This window comes from Argentina silus (genome assembly GCF_951799395.1).
Source record: "Argentina silus genome assembly, chromosome: 1".
In the NCBI taxonomy this organism is placed as follows: Eukaryota; Metazoa; Chordata; class Actinopteri; order Argentiniformes; family Argentinidae; genus Argentina; species Argentina silus.
The window spans coordinates 24,304,850-24,323,406 of NC_139655.1; the positions used below are offsets into that span (position 1 = coordinate 24,304,850).

General features: G+C 40.9%; 1 protein-coding gene across 1 annotated transcript in view; it reads right to left on the minus strand.

The window, feature by feature from the left end:
* gpr158a (G protein-coupled receptor 158a) overlaps nucleotides 1-18,472 on the minus strand; it is a gene marked incomplete at its 3' end in the record, with an annotated part of 72,234 nt that extends 53,762 nt beyond the window's left edge. Inside the window, exons 1-2 of the mRNA XM_083665216.1 lie at nucleotides 17,586-18,472; nucleotides 10,063-10,168 (exon numbers count right to left, since the gene is read on the minus strand). Coding sequence (XP_083521342.1) covers nucleotides 10,063-10,168; nucleotides 17,586-18,466 — 987 coding nt within the window. The 5' untranslated portion in view covers nucleotides 18,467-18,472. The remainder of the gene's footprint in view (nucleotides 1-10,062; nucleotides 10,169-17,585) is intronic.
* Between the last annotated feature and the right edge of the window lie 85 nt (nucleotides 18,473-18,557).

Consider the following 18,557-nt stretch of genomic DNA (forward strand, 5'->3'; position numbering starts at 1 on the left):
AATTCCTGCAGATTTTTCAGGTGCACTTTAAAGCTGTGAATCTTCCATTCTACCACATCCCAAAGGTGTTCTATTGGATTCAGATCCGGGGACTGGAAAGGCCACTGAAGAACACTGAACTCATTGTCATGTTCATGAAACCAGTTTGAGACGACTTTTGCTTTGTGATGGTGTATTATCATGCTGGAAGTAGGCAATAGAAGATGGGTAAATTGTGGCCATGAAGGGATGCACATGGTCAGCAACAATACTCAAATAGGCTGTGGCATTCAAGCGATGATTGATTGGTATTAACAGGCCCTTCTCCACCATGAGAAGGTGTACAGGTGTTCCTAATAAAATGTCGGTGAGTGTAGGTCTACAGTATTACTTACACTGCAGCAGTAATACAATTGTATGCAACATACAACTTACTTACTTACAGTACTTAATTACTTACTTACTTACACACACACTTTTGGAACACATTAACACCCATGCTCACAAAGTTATTAGACACACACACATGCATGTGCTCACACACACACACACACACACACACACACACACACACACACACACACACATACACACACACACACACACACACACAAACACAGTGCTAAGCATAGAGGAATGGAGAGGACCAAGTAGGCAGAGGAAGGACACACACAGACACACACAGACTTTTCACAGGCCCATAACAGCCTGAGGGAGAGAGAGCCTAAATAGCTCCATGGCTGATATCATAAAGCTCAGGCCCATCACAGCTAGGCAGGAAGGAAGAGACGGAGCTGCCCTTCTCTGACCCGTGTTCATTCATGTCTGTTTATACGTATATGTTTATTTATATATATATCTTTATTTTTCCCCTCCCTCTCTCTCTCTCTCTCTCTCTCTTTTGGTAAAACAGCTTCACAGTATTTCTATAGTTCTTCATTGAAACAACAACTGAAACCCATGCATACAAGCCCACCATTTTCAGTCTCAAGAGTTCCTATCTAAATAATAGTAACAACACACACACTTGAGTGTGTTTGCATTCTGCTTTAGTTTTCTGCGTCATACACGAACATGGGAAACTGGCTGAGAGTTCGCCTGGGGGCAATGTGTATTAAAGCCTTCAAAGCATTTCCATGTAAATTCAGACTTCCAACATTATCTACAAGCCCAATTAATGGGACAGTGGTTAAGGAAGGCCTGTACAGACAGGGCCAGAGGCTAGCGGTAATCTAGATGTGTCCTGTGATCTGTTCACTCACAGCAATATGGTTAACAGTCCACATATTTGATGTCTTTACCCTAGCGTCTGAACATGGGAGATTTGATTTCTCAATGGTGTCCACTTTGGACTTGTAGCACTGTGGATATTACTGGGGTCTCGTTACATTTTACGCTAATTCATACACTAGGGATTGGAAAATTGGTAAATGCAAGCCCAGTTGGATATAAACCATTTTTTTTATGAATTTAACTCTCACACTTTTACCTCAAGTGTATTAGCTCAAGTGTAGTGAATAGAAATGGGGTAAATAGTTGTAGGCGGATTTGGTGGTCCCGGCTATTTGATATAGATGTGTTGAATGTGGATGAAGACAGTGATCGTCTGATCTCCCATTGTGAATGGTGATCAATGCCCCCCTCTTTTCAAATTACTTCAGAATAAAACCAGCTGTTTCTTGAGGATTCCACTACTAGAAGTGCATGGTTCTGCAAAGAATTCACCATGGTTGGAAAAGTACTTTCAAAAGGCCTCCGGGATAAAGTTGTAGGAAGGCACAAGTTAGGTGAAGGCTACAAAAAGATTTCGAAGGCTTTAGCTATCCTTCTGAGTACCGTTCAGAGCATCATTAAGAAGTGGAAGGCGTATGGCACCACCAACACCTTGCCTAGATCAGGCCGTCCGTCCAAACTGGATGACCAAGCCAGGAGGTCATTGATCAGAGAAGCTACCAAGAGGCCAAAGGCAACTTTGAAGGACTTACAAGTCTTTATGGCTGGGACTGCTCTGTCTGTGCATGTGACAACAATCTCACAAGCTTTACACAAAGCTGGCCTGTATGGCAGGGTAGCAAGAAAGAAGCCTTTTCTGAGTGCCACAGTCAGTCTCGTTTGTGCTATGCAAAAACACACCTGGAAGATTCTGTTGCCATGTGGAAAAAGGTTTTATGGTCAGACGAGACTAAGATTTAACTTTTTGGACTGAACTCCAAGCGCTATGTTTGGCGAAAACCAAACACAGCACACCACCCAAAACACACCATACCTACTGTGAAGCATGGTGGTGGCAACATTATGTTGTGGGGATGTTTCTCTTCAGCAGGGACTGGGCAATTGGTCAGGATTGAAGGGAAAATGGATGCTGCCAAATACACCCAAATTCTTGAGGACAACCTGCGTCCCTCTGCTAGACAGCTGAAGATGGGCAGGTCATTCACTTTCCAACATGACAACGATCCTAAACATACCGCCAAAAGAACAACACAGTGGCTTAAGGATAGAAAGGTGAATGTCCTTGAGTGGCCAAGTCAGAGCCCTGACTTAAATCCGATAGAAAATCTGTGGATGGACTTGAAGAGAGCAGTCCATCGCCGCTCACCACGGAATTTGACTGAACTCGAACAATTCTGCAAGGAAGAATGGGCAAATATTCTCCAATCTAGGTGTGCAAAGCTAGTAGAGACATATCCAAACAGATTGATGGCTGTAATTGCAGCAAAAGGTGGCTCTACAAAGTATTAAATCAGGGGACTGATGACTTTTCCAACCCTGTTATTCTTGTTTTTCATTTTTTATACATTTTCAGAACTGTCGCCTTTTTTTCATTAGTTTGATGTTGTATGGCTAAATTTGTACATAAAGCTGGAAAAAGTTTTTTTTTAATGGGTTTTGATTTCAGGCTGTACGACAAATATAGTAACTATTTCAAAGGGGTATGATGACTTTCTATAGGCACTGTATTTGTGGAGCAACCCAGGGTCTGAGGCTGAAGATGAGAGAGTAAGCACATGTCTTAAATCAGTCTAGAGGTAGAACTGGAGAGAGGAAGCTGTCACTATTATTAACTGATAAATATGTTACTGTCTGAAGTTACGCCAACATATCACCTTTTTTATCTGTTTTTTTAGGGATGGGGGAGTACAGTATATGTTTGCAATATCAAACAAAAAGAAAGTAATGTCCATTGGATTAAGTCTGATTGTTTATGACTGCAAGGAGAAGCATGTTGTGTGCTGTATTTCTGTCTCTTACTGCTCTGTAGTTTGTTCTGCTTTGCTATTGTCCCTTCTATTTTATCTGTATTTTATATCTCTGGGATATGACATCACAGCAACCTTTACCAAAGATATTTGGAGTAAGTAAAGCTGTGAACAGTAGGCACTCATCAGACGTCGGCGCATGCGCAGCGTCTCGAAATGCATCCTGGAGTGGATCATCTTCTCTCGTTTCTTGATTGTCTCAGCTTTGAAATTATCTCTGGTAGCTTTGTTGGGGTCCAGAAAAAGGAGAAGAGACGTTCTTTCTTGGACGCAGCCGGAAGGCATAACTAACTTTTTCAGAGCAGAACACGATTTTGTCCTTGGTGCAGACCATCTGTTGTTTTGGGTGATAGGCGATGAATTTACCATGGGGTAGGTGTATGCTTAGACGAAACAAGACCATGTTTGGAGGCCATTTTAGGGACTGACTCATGACCCAGATAAATGTTTATAGGAGACCCAAGGCACACTCAGAGGGATTCAAATTAAGTCTTAACTGCTTCGCCCCGCTCTTTTCCCATTGACCTCATATCCCAGAGGCTGCCTTTAAACCCATTTACAACTATATCATTTTTAATATTTGGTAGTTAATGGCTAACCTCAAGCATGTGTATCGCAAGTATGGCATCATGTAACTGCATACTAATAGCCCATGGGATTTAAACTTCATATGTAGGGAGCGACAACCTTGGCTGAACTATCTCAAAGTGTCTTTGGCTTGCTTTTGTGTGAGCTGTCAATGTAATTGCTATATAATTGTGGAGAAAAGCAGTTTTCTCCTCTCTTTGAAAGGTAATTTGTGGGTATTGCCTGAAGCCAAAGTCAACAAAAGCAGGATTAAATTGTTGATGCATTTAATCGTTTTTTTCCCCATTGTCATCTGTTTGAAGCTCATTCTGAGATGTGGGGCCTTCTTCTCAATCACTTATACTACTTCAAGCCTTGTTTGAAATTTCAGCCCATCGATTTCACCTCAACTATAGTGAATTTCCTCACAATACTCTTGTAGACTTTTAATTCTTTATCTCATTCAAAGCAGACCCCATTGCAGATACCATGATAACCACTTTATGATTTCCAATGATGCTAATCTGCTAATGCTAGCACTGCAAAGCCCCACCAATTGAGCAGGCTCAGTGTGTCTGCAAACAAGCTCCCCTTTGGGTAGTCCCCCAGATGAGATCTAAACAGCATTAGCCAATTACAGCAGGTTATGTTGACACCCAGTTTAATATCGCTGGGGCTGTTTGCCTGATATAGCTACTGGCTCGGTGCAACAGATTAATCTGCTTGCATTACCATTAAGATGGATGATTTCTCATCACAGCAGTCAATGCAAGGCTGGTTCTTGTTTTATTTTATTAGATTGGGGCCATGGAGACCTCAGTGATGAAACGAGTATGTTAAAATATGTGGAACACTAAATATTCAATACTATCAGGTGCCTTGAAATGATACTACACCAAAAATGTATAAACCCTTCACAAACATCCAATAGTTGTACATTAGATATATTGCAGATATGCAATATAGAAGTGATATCACAATCAATAGACTTCAATCATCTTTACCAAAACAGCCTATCAACAATCAAAAATTCTGTCAATCAATGTGAGTGTTGATTTCTCTATTCTTGCCATAGCACGTGTGTATGTATGTGCGAGTGTGTGGGCAGAGGGCAGCAGGTCACTGAAACTGATTGCCTTATTAATTCAGCATCACGAGGAGGAGTACAAGCGGGAACATCACAGCATGATTGAGATGATAGTGTGAGGCCAAGACAACCTTGTGAACCAAGGTGAAAATGCCAAAATGTTCCAAGAAACTAGTTGAAAAGATCAAAGTGGCATATTCACTTAAACACCAAGGATCAGTAAAAGTTGTCATGGTACACAAATAAAGCAGTGGACATTTTTAAATCAAATACTAAAACCTAGTGCCAGAGATTTTTGTTCAGTGGCTACCCTACCGTCTCTTTCTTTCCTGTGTTTTCACTCATGTGTCTCCCCTTCAATTTCTAACTGAATAAAGATAGAATACCATTAAGAGAATGGATGTCCATTCTCCATTTTTTTATAACTATGTTTGCTCTTAGTAATGTGTGTTGTCAATGTGTGTTATTTTCTCACCAGTGCTAGCACTGGACTGTACATCACTACTCAGGATGCAGACTCGCTGAGAGGGTCCTGTGAAGTACATGTTTTACTAGGCTAGCTAGGGTAATCATTCAGGCTATGTGTCACTGTCTCCACTGGGTACAGTCCGCAAGGGCTTCACAACTTCCTAGCAATAAGCTAATTGATTGAGACATTCATCATCATTTTCATCCATGTTCTTGCATGAAAGGTGCCCCCGGGGCAAAGTTCGAGACTTTTGAAGAACACTGATGCACACTAATGAAAGTGCCATTAGTGAGAGATGGGAGATACTGTAGGAAACAGTACGACTTGTTCTGCTCCTTTTGGCCTACTTGTAAAAATCATTGTTCATTAATCTTACTGCATTTAGCAATAGCAAGGCCCAAAAGTGCAATTATGGGTTAGGGTTAGAGTTAGGGTTAGGCACAGTGTGCCGAAGTGGGGAAAAAAACACTTAAGTATACAGTATATTCTATATATAGTCTACATTATATTTATAGCATACTTGAGTTTAAATATACTCTGGCTTCGAAAAGTATTCAGACACCTTCACTTTTTCTACATTTTGTTGTGTTATAGACTCAATTTCAAATTGATTAAATGTATTTTTTGCCATCAATCCACACACAATACTCCCTAATGACAAAGCGAAAACACGTTCTTAGAAATTTCTGCAAATATATTAAAATTGAAATACAGAAATATTTACATAAGTATTCATACCCTTTGCTATGACACTCTTAAGATTAGCTCAAATGCAAAAATGTCATAATTAAGTCACTCAATAAGTTGAATTGAGTCCATCTTAATGCAAGGATAATAGTTCATGTGATTTTGGAATTAATATATTTGTTTTTATAGGGTCTCTGATTTGCATAGAGGGTCTCTGATTTGCACACACATTCATTACATTATTATTTATTTTCTTTTTAATTTTAATATTCAACCCTTATTTATGCATGAAGTCCCATTGAGACTGAGGGGGACATGTTACCATGCAACTTTGTATCTCTTGCCAGCAGGACAAGTGGAAAGCAAGGAGGCCCACAGGCTTCTGACTTGTACATACAGTCGGGCTGAATGGCATATTAGGACATAATCTTGGTCCTAATTATTTTTAGATGGTTAGCAATGTAATACATATAATTGAGGGATAGCAGGAATCTAAGTATACAAACTGAAGGGTAGCACTGTTAATACATAATGCAATCTCAAAATGAGCATTGAATCCAATAAATAACCAAACTGTAAGTGCTATTGTTAACAACACGTACAGTTTGGTTATTTATTGGATTCAATGCTCATTTTGAGATTGGATTATGTATTAACAGTGCTACCCAAACAGGAATGCTGGGTAATATGTAAATGATATGAAACATACTAAAAGTATATTAACATTATATTCTAAATGTACTTAATTTCATATGTTTTTATTGGGATTTTTTAAGGATATTCTACAAATGTTTTTGTTCATAGTTGTTGCTGAGATGGTTTACTCATGGCCCAAGACAATGCGTAATGCAGTTGAGTCTGGCGGAAGTCCATTGGTTTAAATGGGATACAGTACGCACAACTAGGCAGCTGTACAAGTTTGCGTTTCATAAAAATATAATACAAATATTGAAAAATCCTACATGTTAAAATGTTTAAAAACGACTTTGTGATATTATAAGCTGTCAATACTATTGATTCAATTCTAAGCATCTGTTGCGTAAACATATATCTAGCTGATAAAACTATCATAGCACAATCTTTATGAATCAACTGAAAATATAAATACACTGTTTGATATATTTCTAGCCTAAACAACATTACTGAAACAGTCACAGAGATTCAATCTGTTCAAGTAGCCTTCATCAAAGAAAGAAATGTTCGCTGTTAGGCTAATGGATATTTGGTTCACAGCCAGGAATCCATAATAACATTGACTGTCATATATTGTCATTGACAGCAAAGTGGTGGCATTGGCCAAAGCAGTCTGATTGATGTTTTCAGCCATACAGTAGGCATTGGCCTTCCCGTTATTGCACTGTGATATATACATTCATATTTAAATAACGCCAAATGCCACCACTTCTCAATACTGCTTTCTCATCATACTTAGCTCACATTTTCATTTACAGTGCATGGCAAGAAACTAAACACGGATGGAAGAGACTTATGGATGGATGGATCTTGCAAGTCAGAAGGAACAAGATGAATGTGCATTAGTGAAGGAAATGCAAAGATTTACATGCATATTAATTGCAGACTAAAAGGAAGATAGAACAAATGACCTAGTGGCTGGTTTCAGATTAGAAGATTCCTCAGTGAAATGGAGACAGAAACTGTTCCCTCATTACCACCACGTTCCTTTGAAGACATTTATCTCAATCACTTCTACAAGACACACAGGGAGAAATTAGACTGTTTATTTCTGCCAAAGTTTGGGAGAGAAGAACACACGCACAGGCATAGATACACAAGAAATTGTACACACATGTACACACATGTACACACATGTACACACATGCACACAAGCAAACTTGCACTGAATATTTCTGATATTACAAAAAGAATCCAATGCAACCCACTGAGTTGGATGAACTCTTACAAAGCAGGGCAAAAATAGAACATAAATAAATGTATCAATAAGGAGAAAAGGCTGAATGAGTCAACAAGAATAGATCTATTCAAACGGATATGGGGGTTGGGTCTTAAATAGCATTGTCTGGGAGAACGTAATCGTTTGCTCTTGTTGTTGTTTTGTGTGATGTTCTGTCTGTATTTTTCTTTTGAATAGCCTGGGCCTCATTTTGTTTTGTCTGTTTTTGGCCGCCTGGTAAATCAGACTGCATCTGCCTCCATCTCAGTTTGGGCTTGTTGCATGCTTGACTGAGCACACAGCAGCTTGAACGACGGGTAACACACGATGGGGTGCTGTGTTAACCCCTTTTTGACAAATTCAAGCAAGGAAAACAAGTCACATTCTGGGGCACCTCAGGACTGAAAGGTAAGAGGAAACAATACCAGATGGAGACCATTATTTGATAAAGCAGAATACAAGATACCTTGAGTATAGTCTGGGAATATGAAACCTCAGTTGGAAATCATACATATTGCCAATTATAGATCTTCTAATTTCAGTGATATGTCAAATAAAAATAGTTTACTGTAACCATATCATAGTACACAGAAATTTTCTCTCAGATAATGTACTGTACATTTGAAACAGACTGACATTTTTGTCTGAACAACTTGCTTGTCAAATACTCAAATACTCTCATTAGTACATTTTAGTCTACTTTAGTGATGATGCTACAAAATCCATTAAACATATGACATTAGTGTGTGTGTGTAGGATTGCATCTTTATGAAAATGTGCCAGCTAGGGTAATAAAACTAAATGAATCCCTGTTTGCATATGAAGGGCTACCGCAAGAAATGCTTCTTTTTTATCACATTACAACACTGCTGTGCAAGTCTTGATTACATTGCAGTCCTACACTCATTCTATTTATAGCTGGAGAGGCACCCATTCTCCCATCACCTCTGATTTACCTCCCAGCACACTTCCAGCACAAAAAGCAAGCTGTTCACAGTAACAGATACATTGCTGACATAAACTCATTGATGAGTCGAAGTCAGAACTGTACAACACAAGAAGGTGTCAGGGTAGATGTGTATGTACTCTGCCAGGAGGGACATGCCAAGGGTTTTCCTCTATGAAGGCTTACTCTGTCAGTCACAAAGCTGCTATATCTGTCATGCTCAAGGCCTGACATATTACACAGCAAGGCTAGACATTACTTGCTTGCATGTGAGCTGTATCAACAAGCACACTACCATACACAAAAGCACACCTACTGTAGAGACACACAAACACAGTTGAGAGAGAACAGTCATACAAACATTCTTTCTCTCAAAACACACACGCATGCATGCATGCACGCACACACACATGCACGCACACACACACACACACACACACACAAACATGTACACACGCATGCATGCACGCACGCACGCGCGCACACACACACACACACACACACACACACAAACATGTACGCACACACGCGCGCACACACACCCTCCCTGACTCCATCTTCAACTGTCCATGGAGAGGTGGAAGTACTCAGACAAAGAGAATAATTAATTATTCAGAGCTCACTGCAATCCATTACATCACATGTATTATGAAGGAGTCTGAACTACAGCAGCTCTTAAAAATCTATCACTCTTAATGATGACCCTGAAGCAGCAGGTTAGCAACATTAAGCCCATCGACAAAACGACTTGCTGCCAGCTATATACTGTAAGTCTGAAGTTGGTACGAAAAGTACAAAAAACGAATAAATGTCATCATCTAAGTAAGGGACCACGGTACTTGATCAACACAATCAAGAACCTCCTTAAAACTCCATAAAACTGACTATTCATAATCATAGTATCAACCTCCATTTAAAAGCTGGACATCTCTAACAGTACAGTGTATACGTGACATACAGGCGTGCGTGGCTAGTGATTTAAAGTAATTAAATTACAAAATATATCGCCTGACATTTACTATGTGATGTAATGATTGATTGTTCCACCAATGACAGCATTAAAGGCTTTGTAATGTGAACAGATTCAGGTCAGTGTGTGGTTTTATGAGATACACCATAAATCACCAGTTCATGCATACAGTAGACTGGACTTACCTCCATAGTGGTCAGGTTGCATCGATTGGTCCCAGCGAACCAGCCATCAGTGGAGCACTGGTCAATATCCACATCCTGGAGATTGACGTCTACTCGAACCACGCCCCTGGAACGAAGGAGTAAACAAAAAGAACAACTTGTTGAGCTTAATATGGAAGCAAATCAAAAAAACGTTCTCCATAACAATGGTGGAATCCACCGCACTGTAAAATACACACTGTCTAAGAACACTACTACAAACACCACTTTCAGAAAAGGTGCTTTTCTGAGATAAATGGAATTTGCTACTGCTCTTAGTAGACACATTAGTACAGTAGACACATTAACTTGCGCAAAATCCTTGTCCAGTCATGGCTTGAGGGAAAAACACTTTGAGTCACCCAGTTAATGAGAATGGAAAACCAGGAGCATGTAAGGCCAAGATTGACATTTCACTGAACCACCTCTCTGCTCATTGATTGGCTGAAATCCTCTTACTCCCACACACACTGAACCGGCGATCTCAATTAACTGTAGAATACGGATTTTTCCAGTTCCCATAGAGTCACATCTTTCATGAAATACATTTTAAACAGATTTTGTATTTTACTGCCTCAGCAAAATTGGAGCAAAGTTGCAACATGCAGTAGTAGGCTGTATTGTGAGCTTTATACCCCCAGTCTGATTGTTTAAGAGCCTTCTGTGAGATACTAGTGATAGGTTTCCAACCCATCACTCGCTTGTAATAATAAACCCTCTTCACACCGTCCTCACATCCCAACAATGATGATCGGTAGATGTGCCATTTTTCTCTTATTAGTGGCGATGACAAGGGGGTCAAGAGGGTTTGATGGTGGTAACCTCCCCCCCCACACACACACACACACACACACACACACACACACACACACACACACACACACACACACACACACACACACACACACACACACACACCTCAAATTCCATTACTGTAACTCATTGCCATTCAGATGTGACCTAGCACAATGGGAAATGACTGACCTCAAACTCTAAACATATCTTTTGAAGTATGCTTTCTATCAACTGTACTTAACATGGGAAAACCTCATTAAATATGTTTTCTCTCCTGTTGACCAGTGAATTGTTATTATTATATATTGGTTATTGAGTTTGGATGGGAGAAAGAGTTCGAGAGTTGACTGTGCACAGCTACTATATAAAGGGTTAAGGAACACAGTATGTTGCCACAGGGCTGCTATCTTTTCACCTTGTTTATTTTTACTGGAGGTGCCGGTGTTTGCACCTGATTTCCTGCACCTGCTGTTGGCGACCTGGCTGTGATTTTGAGAACAGCTTGACACAAGCAGATACCAACATAGATCAGATAAGAAAAAAGTGACTTTCCTACTTCCTCCTATGATGCTACCAGATGGTAAAAGCGGAATTAATTACCTTATGAAATAGACTAATTAAAATGGTGCACCTCTAACACATTGATGAAGTTTGAATTAACTACAAATTTAAGTGGGTATGCATCGATATAGAGTATGGTCCTAATTGTCTACATTTTGTATTACTAATTCTAGTCCAGACCATAGTGAATGTGTACAAGGAAGAGTAAGCAAGTCTCTCTCTCTCTCTTTCTCTCTTTCTCTCTCTCTCTCTCTCTCTCTCTCTCGTATGTGTGTGTGTGTGTGTGTGTGTGTGTGTGTGTGTGTGTGTGTGTGTGTGTGTGTGTGTGTGTGTGTGTGCGTGAGAGAGAGAGAGAGAGAGAGAGAGCGCATGCACATGGACTCTTTCGCCTATGCTGTTATTAATAACTCCTGCTATGGCCATGCCTGAGGGCTAACTGATTTCAGTGTATTTTAGTCCCCTATTGCTCTCTTTTCTGCAAAACACTTCAATTCAAACCCTACTGTAACGTACAGTAATCCCCCCCCACCCCCCCCATAAACACACACACACACAAACACACACACACACACACACACACACACACACACACACACACACACACACACACACATACACAAACTACACCATTTCATAGACAGACAGGATCCACCATTAAAATTACCAGTGTATTGGATGGCCAGTGTGCTTTTACCATTGGTCAGACAACTGATAGACAGTTGAACTTTGTAAAGCAAGCTGACTCTGCCAGGCTGTGGCGACGGTACACACACAAACACAAACACACATGCACCCCCCCACCCCGAATCCTGAGACAACACTGCTTGTCACATCTTGTCCGCTTTCAACCACTCAAAAACTCCCCGAAACACATTCTGGCTTATTTTTTCTTCCTTATTCTTCATCCATTCTCATTTTCTTCCAAAGCCAATTCCTCAGGCCATTTTTAGCTTTCGAGCCAAAAGTGGACATATGGTCCACAAAGAGACATGAGCATGTGTAATAGTCTGAAGCCTCCAAATGCCTGCAACCGTGACTTTCACAGAGGCAATGAATGAATACAAATAAACAGTCAGCCTGCAATTCAATCTGGGCAGCCAAGAGGACCATCTCCAAAGGTGCCATAGTGGTCATCTGCCCCTCAGGCACAGAGACAGATCAGAGGAAGCAGGAGAGAGCATTTCCCCAGGAATCAGAGTGCCCTCTCTTTTGTTATCCTCCATTCATGTGTCTAAAGAACAGACGGATAAAGGATGAGCAACATCCAAGTACAGTAGGGTTCCATTCTTTCTAATGGACCAAGTCAGCGACACAACTGTGCTTATATTAGCGTATAGAGTATTTGTATACTTTTAAAGTGAGTTTATGTTGTGTATCAGGTCTTAGTGGAAATGAACAAATAGTCACCCAAAAAACATGTTGCTCTAGACTCTGGTCCAATGGTTTCTACTGTATTAGCGAATTATAGAATTATATAAGTTTTCAGTTTGGCTAGAGTAGCCACGTAGAGAAGCTAGCTAGCTGCTATCTGGACAGCTTGACTGCCATGGGACATCCCAGCGTCCTTTAGAGTGGGTGCACAGTGAGGGGCCAGAAGCATCTGCTGAGATGGACCACATCCAGAAACTACTGGAGAAGGAAACCCCAAAACTCCTCTGGCTCAATGCAATAATATGCTACTAAACTGTCGACTTCAGAGAAGACAGAGAAAAAGGCAATTTTAACAACCAAAAAAGGGAAAGAAATTGTAGCAGTTATACCCAGTCTGGGATCAGACGCTCCCTTACCACATTGTAATAACGTTGTATTTAGGTCAGGGTACATTAGGCTGAAAATACAATGTTACAGCTGCACTTGGCAAGGGAAGGGGTTAATAAACCCAGGAGGTTTTCCTAGTCTTCATATTGACGTCATAGAGGGCTCCAACGCTCAGTAAGGTTGTCTATCAATACTCTGCATTCAATCAGGTAAATGTCAACACTGACTAAACAGCCCCTGCCTCATTGGACACATCAAAACAAGACTACAACAGAGAGATAGCAATTATGATGATATGACTAATAATAATTATAATCTCAATGATTTCATCAATGGTTATCAAAGACCATCTGTTGTTGTAATGCATATATCCTGCTGGGATATCCTTGTAATGCATTAATCCTATAATGTCTTTAGATTTAAGTGTAATCTGAAGGTAGTAGCAGTAAAAGAAATAGAACTGATGTTCATGTCAGGTGTGTTTGTCATGACTAGTCAGGGTTGTGTTAACAGTCATGGCTATGCCATTCCAGTCCAGTAGTTATTCTATAGAGCAAGGATTTTCTATCTAAGTAGCTAAATATTACTACTCTATGTGCATACTCTATACTCTGGATACAATCTGGGGATGTGGGTGAGTTCAGTGCTATGACAGAACGCGGGGGCACTCAAGAGATTGCCGTCAGTGCTTTCTGTGACATTACAGTTGCCATGGGCGTTTCGTCTGCTTTGATGACCAGCGACAGAACTCAATAAAATGACCTAAGTCGCATGGAAGAGGCGGCGGCAGTAGCGAGCGCGTCCAGCCAACGGCGATAGTCACATTAGCTTCTGCTTGGCCTGTCCGCTTAATGCATTTCCATCATGTCAGAGACATTTTCCTTGAGAAAGCCCAACAAATCTGACATTGTGATCATTCTTTGACATGACGCATGAGTGGCTATGGCTGAGCTCCTCTAAAAGCATGTTTTTTTTAAGATGATGGGTTGTATGGAGTGCCTCGAAGGATAAGTGCCTCACATGAACTGTATGGGACTAAATAGATGTGGCTACTGTTGGGGTTACTGTTCAGTTCTGTGGTATGGTTGCACACATTTATGTGAATCCAGAATGAAACATTGAACATTGAGACCAGAACACAGGTATGATACGGCCTCTTATCAGCATCCATTACTATGCCACCCTGTACCAATCTGATAACTTCTTTGTTTCATGTGTTTTAACTTGATAGAGCATTGTCATTAGAATAGTGCAAAAAGATTGTTCATTGCTCAATCTTATATCAGACATTATCCCTGCTCTTCTTTCATTGTGTTAATATAACATTGTGCTGAATGAATGGATTTGCAAACAAATTAATAGAGTAGGGAATCTACAAATCTCTATTAATCAAATATTTTGATGGGGTCTTTTCAGTCTTTTCAAAGCTGAAAGTCTATTTAAATGTATACAATAGCACTTTGAAACACTGCACTCGGAAACTAGATGGACGAATAAGTCCAAGCAGTTTAAATGTTTGTATTGTATTGAATATTGAAGATATATACAGTGTAAATTGGAAAACATTTGGTGGACATTGAAAAGAGACTATCCGCCAACCTATGCCATGGAAAAACAACAACAACAAGTCCTACGAACTCACAGGAGATAATTCTGTTCCGTCAGCATTCCTTACAACCTCACTATCCACTCTTAATAAGTAGACTTATAAATATGAGATGAAGAACTATGGTGTACTTGTTTGGAAGGAGATAATACTATGGCCTAAAGACAACTACAACTTTCCAAACTGAGATCCAGCCCTCGAGCAATTAGGATCAGATTGTGATTGTGACTATGGTCTGCTTTCACTAGACCCAGCTTGTACTCCCCTTCATACACCAGTGGTTATTTGAGGAAAGAAAGCAGCATCTCTCTCTCTCTCTCTCTCTCTCTCTCTCTCTCTCTCTTTCTCTCTTTGTGTGTGTGTGTGGATGGCCTTTACAGTATCTCTGCCAGGATCCTTTAAGAGGAGAGGTGCTGTCTTAATTGGCACATCACTCCAGCCTCTCCTTACTCTCTCATGCACACGCATGCACACATGCACGCACACACACACACACACAGTTAAGGGCCAGCTCCACACAAACAACCTCATTCCTCTCTCTGTTCTAATCAAGCTGTGTGGCCTCACTCTTCTCCCCTGTGACTACTTGTGCTGCAGAAGAGAAAGAAAGAGAGAGAGAGAGAGAGAGAGAGAGCAGCTAAGAAGTGTGATCTCTGAGACATCAGGTTGTTTGGCCACACACATGTTCACATAGACACACTCACGCTCCAGTCACCAGACACGCTCAAAGGGACATATTTACTAAGTGTTTGCCCCTGCTGTCTTCAAGAGGGAATACATCTTAGAAAATAGAACAAAATATGCTAATATAATACTATTAGTGTAGAAAAAGAATTGATAAATACAACACACTGTACTGTATGCTATTAAGTGTGCTATTTCCATTTCTGCATGAACACGTCACAGCCACGAATATCAAACACTAACAACTCAAGAAATTGCATGCCAAAATATGCTACGCTATCAAAAAACACATAGCCGAAATGAAATCGGCGATTCAGAGCAAGTAGTAGGCTACATTATCAGTCTAAAATAAGAATCCATTGACGCATTAAATGGCTGGAATGAAGATGGCCCGGGGTTGTTGTTGTACATCTTTCATTATTAATTCATCACTGTATTGATTGCGTATGCATCTGGAGGGGGGAGGACGGGGGGGGGGGGGGGGGACTGTGAAGTGGATGTCTGAGGCTGGGTGTATTGGCCCCAACATTTCCCCCTCCTTCCTGTTCCTACATGCATGGCTGGTATGGGAAAGGATGGAGGGTTAGGAGGAGACATCAGTTACTTTGATATCCTATAATCTGAGGGGCAGCAGTCAAACAACCAACCAAATGTAAAGTAGAACTTCGAGAGAGAGAGTAAGGGGGAGGGAAGTAGGCTAGTCCAAAACTAAATCAAGTCTCACAAAGGAGGGAGTATAAGGTGAAGTTCCTTCATGAGCTGATCTAGGGTTGGTGTTGCATTCTTCCCCCAATTGATTAAGATTGGGATTTGCTGATCCTAGATCAGCAAATAGGGCAACTTTACCCTGGAGCTTTTGGTATACCATTATCCTTTCCTATAACAATTTCACACTGGATTAAACAACAGTGCACATGGCAGTACCACACAGTGTGCTCATCTACCACTAACATTAGGGACAAGCATAGACCAATTGTAATTGAAGCATCCATTGAGGTGAACCAGAAACGTGTTGTACACTGCCTCACAATAACAATTCTCAAAGGAAAAGCAAAGCTTAAATTGAAATACACCATCACATTGTTTTTCATCGACAATGACACATTGGTGCTGCTAGGAAGCTATTGAAGAGAGAAGTGTTAGGTTCTATTCCTGATCATATACCAACAGCTGAAATGGCTATAGGCTATATTATAATGTATCCCTACAGTACTGTATGTCTGATTTGCAATCCATGCCCTCCTGTGAGAAACTCTGGAGAGATTAATTGAACGCAATGCACACAACTAGCATCTGAATTAAAAATTCATCATGAAGAATCCTATGGAGCCTGTACACTTATGTGGCCTATCCCACGGAGTGTATAGCACTGGTGTCGTAAACAGCTCTTACAAGCGAGCTGGAGGCAGTGAAGGGTATTTGACCACATTAATAATACATATAACTCTAGGCCTATCTGAGTTAGATATCAACGTGTCTCATGCCACAACGCAAACTGGCCATATTGGAGATTGAGTGTCTGTGTCTCGAATTCCAATTACACAGGCATATCATTTCACTCTTGACGAGGAATTAATTTGATGGAACACCATATATATAAACGTTCCTTTTTGGAGAGGAAAAAGGCACGCAACACTGCCCCGTAAAGGTGTGCGAGTTTGAAAAAAACAATTAGCCAGAGGTTTCCACCGTTGCAACAAAAGAACAGAGGTTATTTTTAGCACCACCCTCTGCACCTGCGTGATGCTTTCCCGGCGCCTTGAGACACTGAGGAAGAATGGAAAGAAATGACGGTTGGATACCTGGGAGGAATATGAGCCTTTCTGCACATTTAAAGGTTACTTTAAAAACTAAAACCATTTTAATGGATGCCAAATATAATATTAGAAATCGCATGAATGCGTTTTTCAGTCATTCACAGGTGAAACTTGTAGAAAAGTAGACCTCTACAACCACTTCACTGGGTCTACTGTACTTATTGAGCGGTACATAGATCAAAAGTTATTCAAAATAGCAGCACAGCACTAGAATGTTTGTCACTTATGGAATCAGTAGTATTTCACAACAACATTAAAACAACACATAGTTCAGATAGGCCTACCTGAAATCTGGTGAAAGGTTCTGCTTGAGACCATAAAACCCGGCAGATAATGTCAAAAGCCACCGCGGAATGAAATTCCCATTTTCACACTCCAGATATGGTGCTGACCATTTGATATGTGATTTGTCAGGTATGAAACTCTCTCCTCTTTTCAAAGAAGCGTCAACTGATGTGATATCTTGGCTCAACACCCGTTTGTGGAAATGAGGCTTCTTCTTGTCTTTGAGATCATGATACCATTCGGTCTCTGCGGTTCTATTTTTCAAATGATGGTGGGCCGTGCTCGAGAGATCCTGAAGAACTATCTCACCCCCTGCTCTCGTAGCTTGGAGGAACACCGAGGGCCCGGTGGCATCCTGCTCCGTGTTAAATGTCACCACGGCCCGGTGGATTTTTGAGTCCCCCTCCAATATACTCATCACAAGCGCGTGGTACCACTCAATGTCTCGTCTGAGACTCTGCTCCCTTGACCTGTTGGCTTGCAGTATCATGTTTAGGAAGTTAGTGGCGTGCATCACCGTATCTAGCACGCTGTTCATAGAATAATGCGGGGTCGTATGCGACCTGTCTCTCAGTGCTCTGAGCTCGTATGTCCGTGAGCAGTTGGCATGTTTTAAGGTGGTAGAATCCCCAGTGTGTAGAAACGCCGTGACAACCCGGGGAAGATGCTCCTCAATTTTCTGCGGCGAGACGGAGCGCTCTGTCGCGCCTTTTGGAGAATGAGAGGCACGGAGATGTGCCTGTTGGTGGTTGATGTTAGTGTTGTAGATCGGCTGCTGTGCTCTGATATCTTTCCCGTGCTCTGGCCACGACAGATATCTATGATTTGATCCAATAACAAATCCCACTTGCAACAGCAACGATAACCGGAAAACAGCCATATCCCTAAGCCTTACACAGATGTTTGGCGATAGGGTTGATGCTCAAAAATAATAGTGCTGGAGCACGACAGCGAGCAAATTTCCCAGTTAG